The 17303-nt window shown below is 59.0% G+C and overlaps 1 protein-coding gene across 3 annotated transcripts in view; it reads right to left on the bottom strand.

The window, feature by feature from the left end:
• Window positions 1–361: 361 nt before the first annotated feature.
• Window positions 362–17303, bottom strand: part of LOC116998626 (indian hedgehog protein) — a 58888-nt gene continuing 41946 nt past the window's right edge. For all 3 annotated transcript variants that reach the window (XM_042779439.1, XM_042779437.1, XM_042779438.1), the window contains 3 exons: window positions 11440–11601; window positions 5631–5892; window positions 362–2494 (listed from right to left, as the gene is read on the bottom strand). In XM_042779439.1, the coding sequence (XP_042635373.1) occupies window positions 1833–2494; window positions 5631–5892; window positions 11440–11601 (1086 nt within the window). In that variant the 3' untranslated portion in view covers window positions 362–1832. The remainder of the gene's footprint in view (window positions 2495–5630; window positions 5893–11439; window positions 11602–17303) is intronic.

The following is a 17303-nucleotide window of genomic DNA, read 5'->3' as shown; positions in this document are numbered from 1 at the left end:
GATGGACAGGCACTGAGGTGGTGAGTCCAGACTGGCATGGAGAGGTATCCCTGGCAGTCCCGCAGTGGCTGTCCCTACTACAGCCTGCCCCACTTGCCCTAGTTTCCAGGTGGTTCTAATGAGAGTTTGGTCCCATGTAGACTGGGTCAATCCCACAGCCTCCAGCTGCCCACCTCCCCTGGGTACAGATGAAGTGAGGTGAGAGATGTCATCCTTCCTTCCTGATGGAGGGCAGTGGGGTGATCAAATCTTGCTCCTAGAGAAGCACATGATGCCCTCTAGCCCTGCTTGCCCTTTAACAATGGGTGCAATACCTCTGATCCCTGCCTGCCCTCCCTACACCAGAGTTCAGAGCTCCTGCTGAGGAGACAATGGATTTATTGGGCTGTGTCCCCAACCAGGAGAGGTACATCCAGTGAAGAGACAAAAATACACCTGCCAGCGGCCATGCTCACGCTCCCTCACTTCATCCTGGACAACAATCACCATAAAAGCTGTGCTTTAAAATAATCTTTAAATAATTTCTGCTTTTTCTTAAAAAAAAAAAAATCAGCCCCCCAACCAAACGATTTCCCACCCCCATCCTGCACTTCTTTCTCACCCTGCATGCGCCCACACTGCCTCCCATCTATGGTACATACAAAGAGCAGATAAATAAATAAAGACGCGTGATGCTACAGGGGGGACATGGGTCACAGCCTCCCTCAGTCCCCTCCCCTCCACTTATCTAGCTAGGATTTGGAGAGGGGGAACTGTGGCTGCAGATCTGATGGGACTCTTCCCAGGTCCCAGGAGTGAGTGAGCAGCAACGAATTACCCTGAGGGTTTGGGGTACTGCGGGTTTGGGGAGGTCAGGTCAGACAGGGTCTGAAGCTTGAGGAGTGTTTTTAGCCTTGGAGTGGGGAAAAGGCTTTTGGGCTGGGCCAGTTCAAAGCCAGATGCTGGGAAGGTTTTCTGCCTCTGTGCCTGATCCTTACCATTGTGTCTATGACTGGCTGGCATTTGCATCCTCCTGCCCATGTGCCTGCCTCCACAGCCCCTCCTGCCAGCCAGAGCACCCCATGCTGTCACAGCAGCCCCACAGGACGCCCAGCTGGGTGCCTCTGGTGCTGGCTTTGGGCAGAGGTCGGCACCTCATTCTCCAGTCTATCACTCCAGTGGCACTTGTGTCACCAAGTTGAAGGTCTCATGCCAGAGGTGTGCTAGACCTCCCACCCCTGCTTGTTTTGGGGGCTCCCTGCACCTGGGCTAAGGATGAGGCACAGTCCCAGTACCTGGGTCACCCTCCTCCCAGATGTCCCAGAGGTGGAAATAGCATTGCCCTCCTTCCTACCCAGGCTGCCTAGCAAAGGGCCCTGGGCCCTTCTCCCAACACCTCCCCACTGGGTGCAGACAGGCTGGTAGCCCCGGTGGAGCAGCCAGAGCTCTCTCCTCTTCCACCTCCCACTCATTTATCAGACCTCCATCAGCTAATTCGGCACACACACACACATTGCATACACACACACACACACACACACACACACACACACACACACACACACATAGCAGCATGTGGATCCAGCCAGGGGCAACCCCCTGTCCTGGGGGAAAACCCTTCATGCCTTCCTCCTGTCCCCAGGAACAGGAGATGAGGAGGGGGTGGTGAACATGGAGGAGGCACACCATGGAGCTTCGGTGCTCCCAACCAGGAGGTGGCTGTACCCCAAGCAGGCAGGGCTGGAGGCAGCTCCCCATGGGCACCCAGCTTTGGTGGGGGGTGCTGGTCCCCAGCGAGTCACCCTGCATCCACCACCTCCACCAGCTGTGCTGGCTGGAGCTGTGCTGCACCCTCAGCTCTCCGCCTGGGATATCCCCAGTGGGTGGAAGCTGTCAGGGGGCAGGAGCAGCCTGCCCAGGCGGTAGAGCAGCCCTGAGTACCAGTGCACACCATCCCCCTGCACCCCTGGCCACCCCACCAGACTGTGGTAGAGCCGGAGTGGCCAGAAGGCCAGCTGTGCCAGCTGTTGCTCCTGCACCAGAGCAAAGCACGAGGCCACCACGCCGTCCACCACCAGCGTCCCATGGCGTGTCAGCGGGGCATAGGCTCCCACATCTCGCCGGTCCCACACCCGCACCACTTCAGCAGGCTGCAAGCTGCCCCCCTCAGCCACCACCAGCACGAAATGTCCAGGGTGCACAAGGCTGGCAAAGATGGGACGGAAGTGGGTGGTGGGCGCCGAGGCATTCTCTGCCACGAAGAGCAGGTGGGTGGGCGTCAGGACCAGGCGCCGGGGTGGCTCCTGTGTCTCAATGACGTGGAAGGTGGTGAGGGCACGGGGCTCCTTGTCCAGGAAAGCCAAGAAGTCACTGTAGATGGGCCTGCCTGCCCCGTCCATTGCCAGCACTCGCTGGCCTGGGCGCAGTGCCCACAGCGGCGTCTGGGCACCGTCCTCCAGCGTTGCCAGTGCCCGCCCGGGAAAGCAGCCCCCCGTCTTCGCAGCGGCTGAGTGCTCTGCGCAGGGAGAGAGAGGACAGGAGGGTTACCCATTAGCCAGACCCTCAGCACTATGTTTCCACTGTACACAGACACCTTCCCAGCCTGCCCAGTTTTGCCCACCCAGCATAACCTGCCCTGGCATCAGCAATGTGAGCTTGTCCCCTATACACCCCAGCCACCAATCTCCCCTAGGCACCTCATCCCCCAGCCACCGTGTCACTTGAGGTGGCACCTGGGGACGCCAGCATGGTCCCAGGGCATTGAGCCTCTTGTACAGACCCAGGTCCCAAGCCCCAAAGTAGGCAGAGGAAGTGGGACAGAACACAGTCTGAAATGTGCAAAACACTACCAGAGGGCACCTGAAGCTTGAAAAAGCAGAGGCAGAGCCCTGAGACAGCAGCAGGCTGAGGAACAGAGTGCCTGATCTCACTCTGCATACCCTCACAGCATCCTTGCTTCCTGCAGTGCTGGTCCTGGGTACTGCTTGGGATGATGCTGCAAGGAACAGTGCAGGTTGCAGCACCCTTTCCCAGCACTGCAGCACCCCTCCAGCCCATGCAGTGGTCCTGCTCCCTTCCCCCACCTGCTCACCCCTGCACCACAGATGCCAGCCAGCTCCTGCTTCTCTGTGTTGTAGGGAGTTGCCACAACCTGTGGCCATCATCTTGCAAAAGCTACCAGCCTCCTAGGTAGGGCTTCCCTAGTGATTGCCACAGGGTAAAGTGGCAAACCCAAACTCTCTGAGCTTGTCTCCAGGGATGGTGACACAAAGCACCTACCCCTCCCCAGATGAAGTGTCACCAGGAGCCCATTCTGGCACTTAGCAGGGCAACCCTGGCTTCACAAGGAATGGTGGTTAGCTATGCCAGCAGCAGTGTTCCCCCAAGTCCCAACAACTCCCTTCTTAGTTATGATACCTTATACCCTTATGATACCCTCCCACGCTCTGCCAATGGCATCTCACCTCAGGGCCTGCTCCTAGCTCTGCATAGTTCCATCCCTGAGTTCTACGCCCCCTCTCAGGGCCCTCTCCCAGTTCTCTCATCTAATCCCTCAATATCCCCACCCAGAAGGCACTGCCCCCATCACTCCCCAGGTTTGGGCAGAGCCCAATCCCAGCCCCCAAGCCCATGAAGAGAGGCATCCATCTCTGGGACAGAATCCTTTTATTGCTCAGATGAGGTGCAGTGTCTGCCCTGTCCTTGTCCTGGAGGCCAGGTCCCAAATCCTGCACCCTGCATTCCCTGGCAGGCAGCAGAGCCACGGGAAGGGGTTGTAGAAGGGTGAGAGGGGTGCCTGGCAGAAGTGGATGGCATAGGTGCTGGGCATGGAGGGGTAGGTGGGTGCAGGGAAGGACCCGAGGAGACACAATACATACAACAGGCCGTGTGGCCATCCATACAAAAATAAAAGCCATTTACTAAGAGGCAGGGGCAGCCCGGCTGCCCTCTGTACACAGTTTTGAGGGGATCAGGATGTGTACCCCACAGCCTCCACCACACAATCTTGGGTTGCCCATGGCCTAGGGGATAAATATGGGGGACCCAGAGCCCTGAGGAGCTGCTGCAGAGTGAGGGGAATATGACCAGCCTCTGGAAGCCCTTCAGGGCCTCAGGGCCCCATTCTGCTGCTTGGGTTATGGCATCCCTCTTCAGTTGGTCCAAGGGGAGCATCCCAGGATTCGAAAGCCTCTGTCTTTCTCCAGGGGCACAGCCCCACTCCTCTGGCCAGCCTCATGGTTGTGGGGTCATGGTCCTTGCTTCGGAGCCTGGCCCCACTCCTCCTGCCAGCCCCACAGGCTGCCCCGGGGCATGGGAGTCCTGGTCCTCCGGCCACGTTTTGTCCCTCTTCTTCGGGGGTGCATCACTCCCTCTCTGCGGCGCGGTCGCCCCACTTCCATCGCCGGCCGGCGTTGTGCCCGTCCTGGCATCAGCACGGGGAGTGGGTCAGCGAGGGGGGCCAGGCTGGCGTCTGGGGGTGTCGAGCCGCTGGCTGCGGGCTAGGGCAGTAGGACAGGCACAGTCGGTGGGAACTGAGCCCGGGGACGAGAGACGCGGGGCAGCACAGGCATACCGGCCCCGGCACCGCCGCGGTGGTGTGTGGCACACGGGAGGGTGGCACACGGGAGGGTGGCACACGGGAGGGGGGCACACGGGAGGGCGGCACACGGGAGGGGGGCACACGGAAATGGGCGTGTGTGCGCTGGCTCGGCGCTCTGTGCCTGCGTGCGCGGGGGCTCCGTGTGCAGGCACGGCCCTGCTGCACGGGGTGCGTGTGCCAGCGGCAGCCAAGGCTGCCCCGCGCCCTCTCAAGCCCAGGCACAGGCAGAGCGGTCCCCAGCCTGTCGCGACATGGGCCCAGCACGGTCCCTCCCGGGCCGTGCGCGGGGCGCTGCTGCCCTCTGCAGCCCGCAGCCAGCGCGGCCGCTCCGGCGGGAGCCGCATCCCGGGCACGGCTGCTCCTCCCGGGGGGTTTGCATCCCACGCAATTCCCTCCGGACCACGGGCAAGGCCTGAAAGCAGCTCCCCGCTCCCCGTCCTCCACCCCGCCGCCACCACTGCACCGCATAGGAGGAAGCAAACACCACCAGCGACGACAGCACCCCTCAAAGCACCACACAGCTCTGCTCCCCACTGCAGATGGTGCTGCACAGACGAGAGCTGATCCCAGGGTACCCTAGCTTGTCCCCGTCTGGATGTCCCTGACCCCGTCCCTGGATAGGCAGGGATGGACAGATGCTGCTGCGACAGCAGAAGCTCAAAAGCAGCCAGCAGCAGAGCAGGGCAGGGCTGGATGAGGCTGAGCATGGGCACTAAGGCACTGCAAGGGCAGAGGCAGAGGAGACAGGTGCGATGGACATACTGGTGGGTCAGGCTGAGGGAGAAAGGGATGTGGGCTGAGAAAAGGAGGAGGGAAGAGAGGGTGGGTCAAGATGTGGGAGCCAGATGGGGAATTTGCCCCATTGTACTGCCTGGCCACAGGTGTGTGACTCACTCCCTCACCTGACTGTCTGCCCTAGATAGGGAAACCAGGATGCAAGAGCTGGCACCCCCTGCAGGAGCACCCCGCCCAGCCAGCCAGGCTCCCCAGATACGCTGCAAGAGGGGTCTGGCCCCCAGCTCTGCTCACTGCCCCCCCACTCCAGCCTTACCTGACTTGACAGAGCAGTGGATGTGTGCCTTGGACTCGTAGTAGACCCAGTCGAAGCCAGCCTCCACAGCCAGGCGAGCCAGCATGCCATACTTGTTGCGGTCCCTGTCCGAGGTCGTGATGTCCACAGCTCGGCCCTCATAATGTAGGGACTCTTCTGAGTGGTGCCCATCCTCATCCCAGCCCTCCGTCACCCTCAGCTTCACCCCTGGCCACTGATTCATGACAGAGATGGCCAGGGAGTTCAGGCGGTCCTTGCAGCGCTGTAGGGCAGAGGGACAAAGTCAGTCAAAGCTTTTTGGAGGGAGGAATAGCTGCCTGGTTGGTAGGCTGCATCCTACCATGCTTCCATCAAGCCTCCTTGGGCCCTCAGGCCCTTGGGGGCTGGTCCAGCAGAGGAAGATCTGAGAACATGAGGTGCCTTGTCTATCCCGTGTTCTCCAAACTCCCTGCAGAGCCTGATACCCCACCGTTGGGCAGAGGAGTGTGGACTCAACAGGACACCCTTCTCCTCCCTCTCTCTTCCAATTCCAGGCTCATTTGCGAGCCTGTTGGGCAATGCAGCCTGGGCTGAAACACCCTCTCTGCTCACCGGACACCTGCCCTGTGCTAACTGTAACCCAGCAGTTCCCATCTGACAGGAGGAGGACACAGGAGCTTCAATCCTGCTGCTTCCTGGCTGGGAGGGGGTCCCAGGGACCCTAGGGATGTCTCCAGACACAAATGAAATAACCTGCCTAGTCCTCAACACAGGTCTACTTGGTATGGCTCCCCAAGTTCTGTGTAACAAGGACACACCACTGGGCAGCCCCATAGCTTCAGCCAGACTCTGCTTCTATGGGAAGTGCCAAACCTGCCCAAGAGCTCTGCTGTGCTGGAACAGAAAGGATGTTGAGTGAAGCCCTCTTCACCTCTCTGCACCACAAGGGCTGAAAATCCTGGGCTGAGGATCTTAAAAGCAGATCTTAAAAGCCCCAGACCTTGTGGCCAGAGGTCACACATGCAAGTAGATGCCCATGGCAGTCCTCCTCAGCAAGCAGAGGGATGCCAGCCCCAAATGCCTGTTTCACTTATCCTGCCCTGGCCCACATCCCCCAGCCACAACTGAAGGTCAGGGAATGACCAAAACTCTGTGTGCTTGACTTGCAAAAGTACAGTCCCAGTTTCTGGTCCCTTGTCCTGCTGCTAAAGGGATGGAGGAGAGATAGAAAAGGTGTAGGAAAAGGAATATGAGAGCTTCTACAGAAAACTAGATGAATGGACTAGGACTGTGCAGCTCAGAAAGGAGGTTCTGTGAGATTCTGACGAATCATAGAATTGAGTGAGTTGGAAGGGACACATAGGATCAAACTCCTGGCCCTGCACACCTAAGAATCACACCAAGTGAAACTGTGTGTAAAACTTCAGGTAGTTTAAAAGAGACAAGCTGAGACTGGGGTGTTTTACACCAGCTCCAAAGGCCGAGGTTCACAGCTATAGGTACAGCTGGCTTCTGATGCATCCAGCTGGATCAGGAGTCCCATTGTCACTGCTCAGTGCTTGCTGGGTGGGAGAGCTCTGCCCCCACAGAAGTAAAAGACTCCAGTGCTTCTCTCAGTGCCATTCCCCAGGAAACAAGGAGTCCCATAAAATCAAGGCAGAGGACAGAGCATTCATGATCATGCCAAAGCCAGTCCTGGGAACCATTAAATGAAATGACTGGACAGCAGCTAAAAAACAGCCACTGCTGGGGATGTTTTTGCATGATGCCCAGCTCAGTATGTCATGGGTCTTGAGAGACAATTACAGCAAGCATGAGCCAGGCCTTTAAAATCTGATGCTGGCTACATCCCCAGGCTTAGAAGTGCTCAACACTGCTTCTATAGGATCCAAAAATGTAGGTCCTCATCCTATCCCCCAGCACCTGCTCCCATCCTAGGACAGTGGGCACTGCTGCTCTTGAGGAAACCTGCCCTCACTTGGCTGGGTCCAGGCCCTGGGAAGGGCAGTGCCAGGCAGGCCTTTGCCCCACATGAGGTCTGCCGTCATCCCACAGCTCCCTGGGCGTGGGGAGATAAGCCAGGAAGGTGCTGGACAAACAGTTTGCTAGGTGAGGGGAGGAGGAATGGGGAGGAGAGTGACTTTTGTCCCCATCCAGCACCACCATGGTGCCACTTGGCACATGTGACAAGCTGTTCCCAAGGTCCCCAGCCCCACCGGACCCTGCAGTAAGGGAGTTCAGCACTGGAAGCAAGGAGGGAATCCCCGAAGCCTCCCTGCATCCCCCAGCCATCACTCCAACAATTCCCTTGCCACTACCATGCCAGCACCCTGCTCTGGGCACCTCTCCGGCCCTCACTGCCAGCTTTTCTGTCCTCCAGGGGCACCCTGCACGCACAAAAACAACGAGACTGTGCAAGCCTTTTCCCCCAGGCAGGGACAGCATCAGGCAGACCCCTGGAGCACCCTGTCCCCGGCTCTGCCGGTGCCATCGGTGGCCAGCAGGTGTCAGAGCGCGGGAGGGGACCGGCAGGGACCGGCAGGGAGCAGGTACCGATGGACAAGGACCAGGCAGGCACAGGAAGGTCGGGGAGAAAGCAGGTACTAATGGGGGGGAAACTGCTGAGCAGGGCAGCAGCGGAACAACCATGGATCGGCAGGGAAAAACAAACTATGAGGAGGAGACAGGCAGGGATGGGCAAAAATAAACAGGGAGCAAACATTGATAGGCAAGGTTGAGCAGGTGGGATTGTGCAGGGAGAAGGCACAGGAGGCAGAGAGAAGACAACAAAAGACAGGGATGGACAGGGATGGGTAAGGAGCAGGCAGGAATGGTCAGGGAGCACACATGAGCTGCAGGAAGTAGGCAGGGGTGGACACTGCCTGCCCAGGGGCTCTCCTGCCTGCACAAACAGGTAGTCAGGGACCAGAAAACTCATAATCTTGGGCTGTCCACGGGGTCTGTGTTTGATGGTGATTGCAGGGAGGGCACAGCTTGTCCCTATAGTGGTGCAGATGACCAGGCACTCCCAGCTCACATGCAGAATGGGGCTCTATATGACCACACTAAGCTGATGGCTCTGCTGTCCCATGCACCTCATGGTGAAGATCACGGGGATGTTGGGCTGGGTTGAGCGAAGTTCTACCCACCTTCTGCCCAACCTTTGCATATTCCTTTTTGTGTGCATACCAGAACCATGTACTGTGGGGCATGCCAAAGTACTTTAGGGGAGGCAGCAGGGCAGAGATGGGGTGCAGTCAGCAGGGACCCCAGGAGGAAGTATGAAAGACACTCAGGTGTGACCACAGTCTCAGCAGAGGTGTCATGAATGGAATGTGTTTGGCCACAGCTACTCCCATGTCCAGAGCCTGGCCAGGAGAAGAGGGGTCTTACTAGCATCTCGTTCTGAAGCGAGGTTTCCCCCAAAGGAAGCCAAAAGTCCTACCCCAAGGTCTTCATGAGAGATTCCTCACCACTGCAAGGATACTCTCTGTGTCAGGTGGACTAGCAGTGGCTACAAGGGATGATGGTTGGGGTAGGGAGAGGCTGGGTTTGGGACTCCACGAGGGCAGGGGACCTATGGCATTCCTGGGCCAGGCTGCTGGAGAGAGGTGAGGCGGGTTCTGCCTCCAGCCTTATCTCAGCACCTCCGAGTGGGACCAGTGAGAGCAAACACACTGGAATTCTTGAGGAAGATGAAACGATAAAGGAAAGGCGGGCAGAGAGCAGCACTACCCACTCCTCTAAGCAGGCGACATCTTCCGGCTGCCTGGGACACCCAGACCCTTGGACTTGGGGAAAGAAAACAGGTTTGAAGTGAGTCAACAGCAGTAAAAGCAAGTGCTCTGGGGGAAGGGACAAGGAGTTGGGTCAATGGCCTTTCCCAACCCATAGCAACACAGAACATGGTGCTAGAGCTAGAGTTCCCATATCTGGAGGGATCTCCCACAGCCAGGGACCACAGGACAACCCCAGCAGCAAGCTACGAGAAATCATGCCACCACCATAGCAAGAGGAACAATTCCCTGCAGAGCTGCCCAAGGCATGGTGGTACCCATCTGTGCATGGATGTGTGGTGGCCAGGGACCCTGCTGGAGTAAGAATCCTCATTTGTGCAGCCCAAGACCAGGATGCTTCTAGGTACTTCACCAACAAGGTAGTGGTACAGCATGAAATGTTAGGCTGGCACATGGGACACGGAGATCTCCCTCTCCCAGGTGCGCTGGGGGCATTGACTGATTTACAGAAGATGGTGGGAGCACTCTCAGGAGAAAAAACATCAGAAAGCACTCTCCTGCCTCCAATGATGTCATCCACTTCTCTAATGCATGGACCGGAGGAGCGCACTGCTTCCTCAAATATCCCTGAAGCTATTCCCCAGGGGACAAGCCCAGCCCCAGGGCTCCAGTCACCAGCAACAACAATTTGTGCTGCTCCCCAAGCTTGCTGCCTTGCAGGGGATCCCGGTCCCCCTGCTACAGTCCCCAGCCTGAAAACCAACGTGGACTATGGTCCCTGCCTTAAGGGACCTGCTCTCAGGGCACACAGGGTTGCAGAGCTGTCAAGCCAGCACCTAAGAAGCTTCTCCTCCCAATGATATGAGCACCTCGGTCAGAAACTATGGCCAGGGCCTTGCTCAGTGCCTATCATCATAATCACTCATGTTCACCCACCTGCCAGCCCCTGACCAGGGGGTGCAGTGGTCAGAAGGGCAGCCCCAGCTCCCCTCTGCTTCCCCCAGGAGCTCGTTCAGGCTGTAACCCTGCTGAGGTTGGTGGCCAGGTTTCTTAGCAAGGCCGTGCGGCTCCTTATCTGCATTCCTGAAACCCTCAGGCATTCTCCTGGCAATATTAAAACACAGAGTAACCTTCGTCCAGTATCACCCCCCCTCCTCTGCTGTCGTCTGTGTCGTCCACCCCCCCATCCTTCCTGCCGGCCCAGAGCACTTGTAAGCTGACTGCAACAAGGCATTTGCAGTAACAGGTTGTCCCACCTCTGAGCACGGCAAGCTGTTCCCACTGAGCACCCTTCACCATCCCACAGGAGACATGCAGGAAGAGGGGGCACTGAGGGTTTCAGTGTCAGAGTGGGGACAAGGTCAGCAAGAGCACTCTGGAGTCTACTCTCCTCCCTGCCAGCACACCAGGCTCTGGTCTGTCCCTCGAATCCAACAGACAGGCTGCCTTTTCTGCCACTGGGTAGGCAGAGTAGAGGGGCAAGGGCAGGATGGCTGCGTGGGGCAGGATGCTGCCTGACCAGGGAAGAATCGCGGCACAGCCCTGCCGGATCAAGGGAATGTGGGAGGATGCTGCCGGATCGGGGGCAGTGTGGCAGAGCTCAGGGGCACCAGGGCCGGCTGCTGCCAGCTTGGAGTGCAGGGTTATGCCAGCCTGGGTGCCTGTGGGACGAGAGTTGAGGGGCAATAACGCAGGGTACTGCCATCGCCGGAGTCACAAGGGCGTTTCTTGGGGTGCAGCCAGACACGGGCGCCCCAGGCTCCGAGGAGCAGCGGGGCAGAGTGCTGCCATCTCGGGGAACAAGGTGCTGCCGGTTCCGGGAGCAGGGTGCTGCCGTCCTGAGGCGCAGCGTGCTGTCCGACGCGCACAGCGCAGCCGAAGGGACAGAGCTTTGCAGCGCCCGACGAAGGGAGATGCACTCGCTGCACGCCAGCAGCCCGGCCCCGGCACCGGGATGCCCGGGGCAGGACGGGGAAGCCGCAGCGCGGGGCCCACCCGGTCCCCGGAGAGTGGGAGGCAAGGCGCTCTGGGGCAGCCCCGGTGCCCGCAGATGCCCGGCGCAGGGGTAGAACCGGGCAGCAGCGGTGCCGTACCTGGGTCATGAGCCGGTCGGCGCCAGTGTTCTCCTCGTCCTTGAAGATGATGTCGGGGTTGTAGTTGGGCGTCAGCTCCTTGAAGCGCTCCGAGTTACGCGCGATCTTGCCCTCGTAGCGGCCGCTGGCCCCCAGCGTCTTCTCGGGGACGTTGGGGCTGAACTGCTTATAGGCGAGCGGGATGAGCTTGCGGGGCGGGCGGCGGCGGCTGCCCACCACCCTGCCCGGCCCGCAGCCGCGCACGGCCGGCGCCAGCAGCAGCGCGCACCCGCTCAGCAGCAGCAGCAGCCGCGCCGGCTTCATGGCGCGCCCGGCGGCCCCGGGGCGGCCCGGGGCACCGGTGGCTCCGGGGTCCCCACTAGGCTCGGCCGCCGCTCCCGCCGCCCGGCCCGGGGCTCCCCATGCGGCGCGCAGCCGGCGGGCAGGTGCCGGTGCCGGTGGCGGCGGCGGGGCGCGGCGGCTGCCCGGCGCGGGTGCGCTCCGGCTGCCCGGTGCGGCGAGCTGGCGTCGGCCCGCTCTGAGCTGCTGTGGCTCGGCGGCGGCAATAAATAGCGAAGGGCCGTTTGTTTTGGCAGGAGAGCGGCCGCTTGCGGGGCGCGGGGCGCGGGGCTCGGCGCTGCCGGAGCCCTCCGCGGTTTGCGCCTCGGCGGTCAGCGCGGCGAGGCTGGAGCCGGAGCTGGAGCCGCCGCTGCCTCCGCTCCCCGGGCAGGAGTGAGAGGGGAAATTGAAGAGATCCGGGACCGGGAACCGCCAGGACCGCACCCTGCCCGTGTCCCAGCCTCCCAGCGCCCTCCCTCTCTCGCCTCCTCCCCGTGGAACCTGCCCCGGGCCGCCCGCAGCCTCCTCCCCCCTGCCGAGCCCCGCAGCCCACCCCGCCGGGGGTGCCCGCCGCCACCTGCCCCCCGGGGCAGCCCCGCCGCCGCCCCAAGGCGCGCCCGGTCGGCCGCGCAGCCTTCGCCCCCCTTGGCGGGGCGTCCTGCGGGGGCTCCCTCGCGGCAGAGTGGGCGCGGGGTGCCACCCCCGGGGCTCCGGCCCCCGCCGCGCCGCCTGCTCGCCAGGGGCCCGGGCCTGCGGGCGGGGATCAAACAGAGCAGGGAGGCAGCTGGTTGAAATTTAACCACAATATTCTCGCTCCCCATTGTTTCCAGGGAGGCCCGATATTTCCACAACAGGATTATGGCATCTGATTAACTCGCTGAGACAACAATGAGGGGCTGGGATGGGCTTCCCCTTCTAGCTGCCAAAAGGGGAAAGTAAATATAACACCCTGATTTCAGGAGCGAGGGTTTGAAGGGCTCCCCCCGGTTCTCCCCCAGCTGTGTGCTGGGGAGGGGTCCGGCACAGGTCCACTTGCACACCCTCTGGTTCCCTAGGATCTTCCCAGGTGAGGCAGTGCCTTGAGATGCCCACACGCACACAAACTCAGGGATGTTCCCTTGCCAGCTCTTCCGTGAGCGCAGGGCACAGGTTACTCATAGGGATAGACAGTGCCCAGGTTGGAATAGCCCAGCCAGACATCCAGCTCTGGCTGCAGCGCTTTGCTGCTCTCAGCAGGACCAAGCAACCTGGGCAAGAGGGATGCAGGCTGGGGAGCCAGCATCACCCACAGATTTGGGATGCTGTTATCTAATGCCCCCAGCAGACCATTTCCTTTGAAGGAGCTGCAAGCAAAGTGCAGCTGCCCAGAAGTGTCTCCATCAGGTTTTCATACTCAGTAGCCATGGTCTATCAGGTTTTTGTACTGGTTTTCATACTGCATACCCAAAACCAGTGCCCAGAGCCTATGTGAAGACCTGCCACTGAGCAGGATGGGAAGATGCAGCTGTCTCACTGCTCCTACACATGATGGAGCTAGGGCATCTGGCCAGCAGCCCCAGGCCTCCCCACTTCTACACTTCAGCTGGTCCTTCCAGTGGAGCATCCTAAGGGCATCAGCAGAGAGCAGAGGGGATGTACCACAGCACCATTCTCCACCCCTGCCCTTGGCTTCTCAGGGATGCAGAAGAAACACAACTCTCTGTGCATCTCTAGTACAGGAAAATTAGACCCTATGGACCCTGGACTAGATTCACAGGATCCTCCAGGGTGGTTTGTATTCCCAACAAAATGAGCCTAGCTTCCCACTTTGCACATCACAAGACTGTGAAGCAGGATGAGCTGGGATAGCACTGCATCTGGAGGCTGCAGCACTTCCCCAGGGAGAAGTTCCCTAAGAATGCCAGTGTCACAAACCCAGACCTCCAAATAACATCTGCAGCCTGCCAGCATACGGTGTGCACGTCACAAGCCACTGTCCCCCTCCCAGCAGCTCCAAGTTCACAGTACGCAGCCTAGCCCTGCCCTTGCTGGTAACAGGGATTTGGGTTTGCTGGTGACACAACTCCTGCCCGTGCAGGGGCTGTGGCATTGTGCATTGATTCTGGCCACAGGAAACAGTGACAGTGCCCTGTTGCTGGGTGCAGAGTCCATCACCTCTCCATGCAGCATTCCCAACGTCAGCCAGTTCTGCCAAGCAAAGCCTGCGGGCACATAGGGCCAAGTGGGACAGGAACACCAGGCACAACAGGGTAGCCAAGCTGGGTGTATGGGGAGGCAGCTGGAGACTGACACAGGGTTGGGATAAACAGTATTTGAGGGGGAAAATTTGCCTGGGAAGGGGGACTACTGCTTGGGCAACTGATGGGAAGGGACCCTTGCTGCTACAGTGGAGGTATGAGAGATACAACGTCTGCCCCTGTAACCACACGGCATTTCCCTCAACAATCGGCCACTCTCGGGCACTGACGGGACTTCTGGCCTGCATGCCAGGACACACTGCTCCTGCCTGCATTGCGTTAGGACACCAGTGCCTCTTTCCTCTGCCCTTCAGCTCTCCCCACCGCTGCATCCCACTGTCCCTGCCCCGAGCAGCAGCGCAGCATCCCGAACATCTCTTGCTGGGCTCCCAGGGCTGCCCGGAGCCGGGCGCTGCGCAGGATGAACGGGCGGCGGAGCCGAGCCAGGCAGTCTAGGTGGTGCTATTTCTCTATTTTTGCACTGGACGGGTTTGGGATTTTCCTCTCCCTACTTGCTGCCTTGGTCGTCTTCTTCTCTCTCTCTCTCTCTCCCTCTCTCTCTCTCTCTCTCTCCCTCTCTCTCTCTCTTTTTTTTTTTTTTTTCTTTTCCTTTTCTAAAAATACTTGACAGCGATTGAAAGGTCCCTTTAATCGAGGCCACAGAGCCCTTATTAAGGGCACGGGTCGGGGTGCTGGGCCGTGCCCAGCATAACGGCTTCATTAAACCCTGCGAAAACTAATATTTATGGAATCAAATTTATGGAGGCTGAGGCCGAACTTGTGGCCTTTAATGTGTGTCGGGAGCTCAAATCCAGCTGGCTCCAGGGAGGAGGGGGTGGGGACAGTGAAGGAAACCCCAGCAGGACAGGATGGGACAATGTGTAGTGACATTCCCCGGAGCTGGCGACAACCTGGGCCAGGGAGGAACCAGTGGCCCCATGCTAGAGTCCTGAAGGCCAGGGTCCCTGTGGTTCCCTGGGGAACATTGGCAAAGCTCTTTTTCCTACTGTCTTCACTCTCCTGCTTTTATTAACCTCCCCATCCAAGCTCCTGCATCCCCACCTTCCCTTGCCTTGGGAGAGAGGTGAATGGAACAGGATCTGTCCCTGCAGCAGGTCTTTAGGGCTGCTGGACACTCCACAGAGACTTTGCAGCAGGATAGGCTCATGAGTAACATCTCTGAAGCATCCCTGGGACTGGCTCCCCTGAGCTGAGTACCCCAGGGAGAAGCAGAGACACAGTTAATTCACAAGAATGACCCAGGGATGCAGGTGCTGGTTTGCACCACCCACTCCTCCCCTATAGAGTCCACCAGCCACTGGCACAGCCAGGCTGCGATTGCTCCAGCCCTGCTTCTCCCTGTGATCTCTCCTCAGACTCAGAGGGGATAGACAAGCCAGATGCCCTCACTGAGGTGATAAGCAGTCCTCCTGAATGTGCTGGCAGGCATGAGGGAGCTAGCACGGAGCTGAGGGACCAGGCTCACAACAGAGCAGCTCCTGCACCAGAGATGGAACCCACATGGATGGAGCAGGGGTTGCACCACGGACAACCTGGTGAAGAAGATACAGGAAACTGTTAAGCTGCTAAACTCCTGCTGCCCTGGTCCTACCCCTCTGGGGCAAGTGCCCAGCAGGCAGACTTAAAGCTGCCAAGATAAGATGCTTGCAGATGGGAAAATGCAGGATATAAAACCTACAAGCCCATGGCTTTCCCTCCCACCACGCACCCTTGCCCTGCATGCTGCTCCCTTAGAAAGGAAATATAAAAAGCAACTGGTTGCACTCGCCTGGGACAGGTCGGCTGTGGCCCAGCAAAGGCCCTTTCATTCCCCTTCCACAGACACAGGGGCTGCTCCGGATGTTTTTGTTTCCCCCTTGCTGCTCAGGAGAACAGGCAGCATGACTGCAGCTGGCCCAGCCCCAGAGACCAGGGCAGCTGGGGGCATGGGTCCCTGTCCCAGGAGAGCAGCACCACTGGCTGCAGCCTGCCTGCTGTTTTAGGACCTGGCTTGGGAACAGGAATGGGGTCTCAGTCCTGAAGGAAGCATGTGGACCCAAAGGGCAGAAGAGGAGAGGAGAAGTGGGTGGATGGATGGATGGATGGATGGATGGATGGATGGATGGATGGATGGATGGATGGATGGAGTGTGAAGGGAGGGAAGTGGTGGTTTGTGTCCAAGGAGCATGTGCAACCTGCTCCAGAGCTGCTCCCAGGTCTGGCAGCATTAATACACAGAAGTGTACTAACTTTTGGTTGTCTCCTTCTCCTTGGAGGCCAAAGCATGGATCAACCCCATATCACCTGCCCAGTAACTATGGTGGAGGTGCCTGCAAAGGTAGGGTGTCCCACAGCCCATCCAGGGCCTTTGTCAGCCTGCTTCTGCAGGCACCAGCACACAGTATGTATCCTAGTATGGGACAAGAACATGGGCTCCAGCCCCATCAGCATGCTGTGCCCCCATGATCTGGGCATCCTCTTGTGCACACCCCAAAACACATACTGCTGCTCAGGGTGAGGGACAGCATAGCTGTGTGCTGTTCCAAAGCAATGAGCTGCTGTCACCTCACTGTCCAGAGTCACTGCAAGCCCCTGGGACATCAGGACTGGCCTGATGCAGCACCAGAGGTTATATCCCTTCCTAGACACTACAGGCCTGGTGGGACAGAGGAGGAGAGGGAATCTCACCCAGATACAGCCCTTTATTGAAAACACACTCGAGAGCAGCCATACCCCACAGTTCTGCCAGAGCCCCAGCTGTTCCACACCCACTGGCAGCATCCCTCCCACTTCTCCCACGTCCAGCACTGGTTCTGTCATGAGAGGAATCCTGGGCAAGCTCTGCACCAGGGAAGAGTTAGAAAAGCTGTTCCTGAAACACTGTTGAAGAAAGGAGCTCCATCTCCCCAAGTGGAGACATCTTGGGAGGGGACCATGACCTGGGCAGGGTCCACCAGGAGATGCACAGAAGAGGCAGATGATGCATGGTGCTCTGCACTCCCTCTCTTGGATGCTGGGGGAAGCAGAGACCTCAGCAGGGTTGGCAGCAATCTTTCAGCTGAAGAGCCCTTTTGCCTTCTTTGGCTTGGCCCTGGCTGCAGGCAGCCGGGGCTTCTGAACTGGGGAGGAGGCTGGCTGGAAACAAAGAGGAGACAGTGTCAGTTCCACCTTGGGGAGTCATGCAGGATGTATGCAAGTGTGCAAGGAGTGACATTCCTGTCATCTATGTTGTGGGAGTGCAAAATATATACACGTGCAATCACACACTCCCCAGTCAGGATGCATAGGGTAGAATGGGCTAGGAATCAA

This window comes from Catharus ustulatus, chromosome 7 (assembly GCF_009819885.2).
Source record: "Catharus ustulatus isolate bCatUst1 chromosome 7, bCatUst1.pri.v2, whole genome shotgun sequence".
Taxonomy (NCBI): Eukaryota; Metazoa; Chordata; class Aves; order Passeriformes; family Turdidae; genus Catharus; species Catharus ustulatus.
Note: the sequence above shows the minus strand (reverse complement) of the source record. Positions and strands in the feature narration are given on the sequence as shown.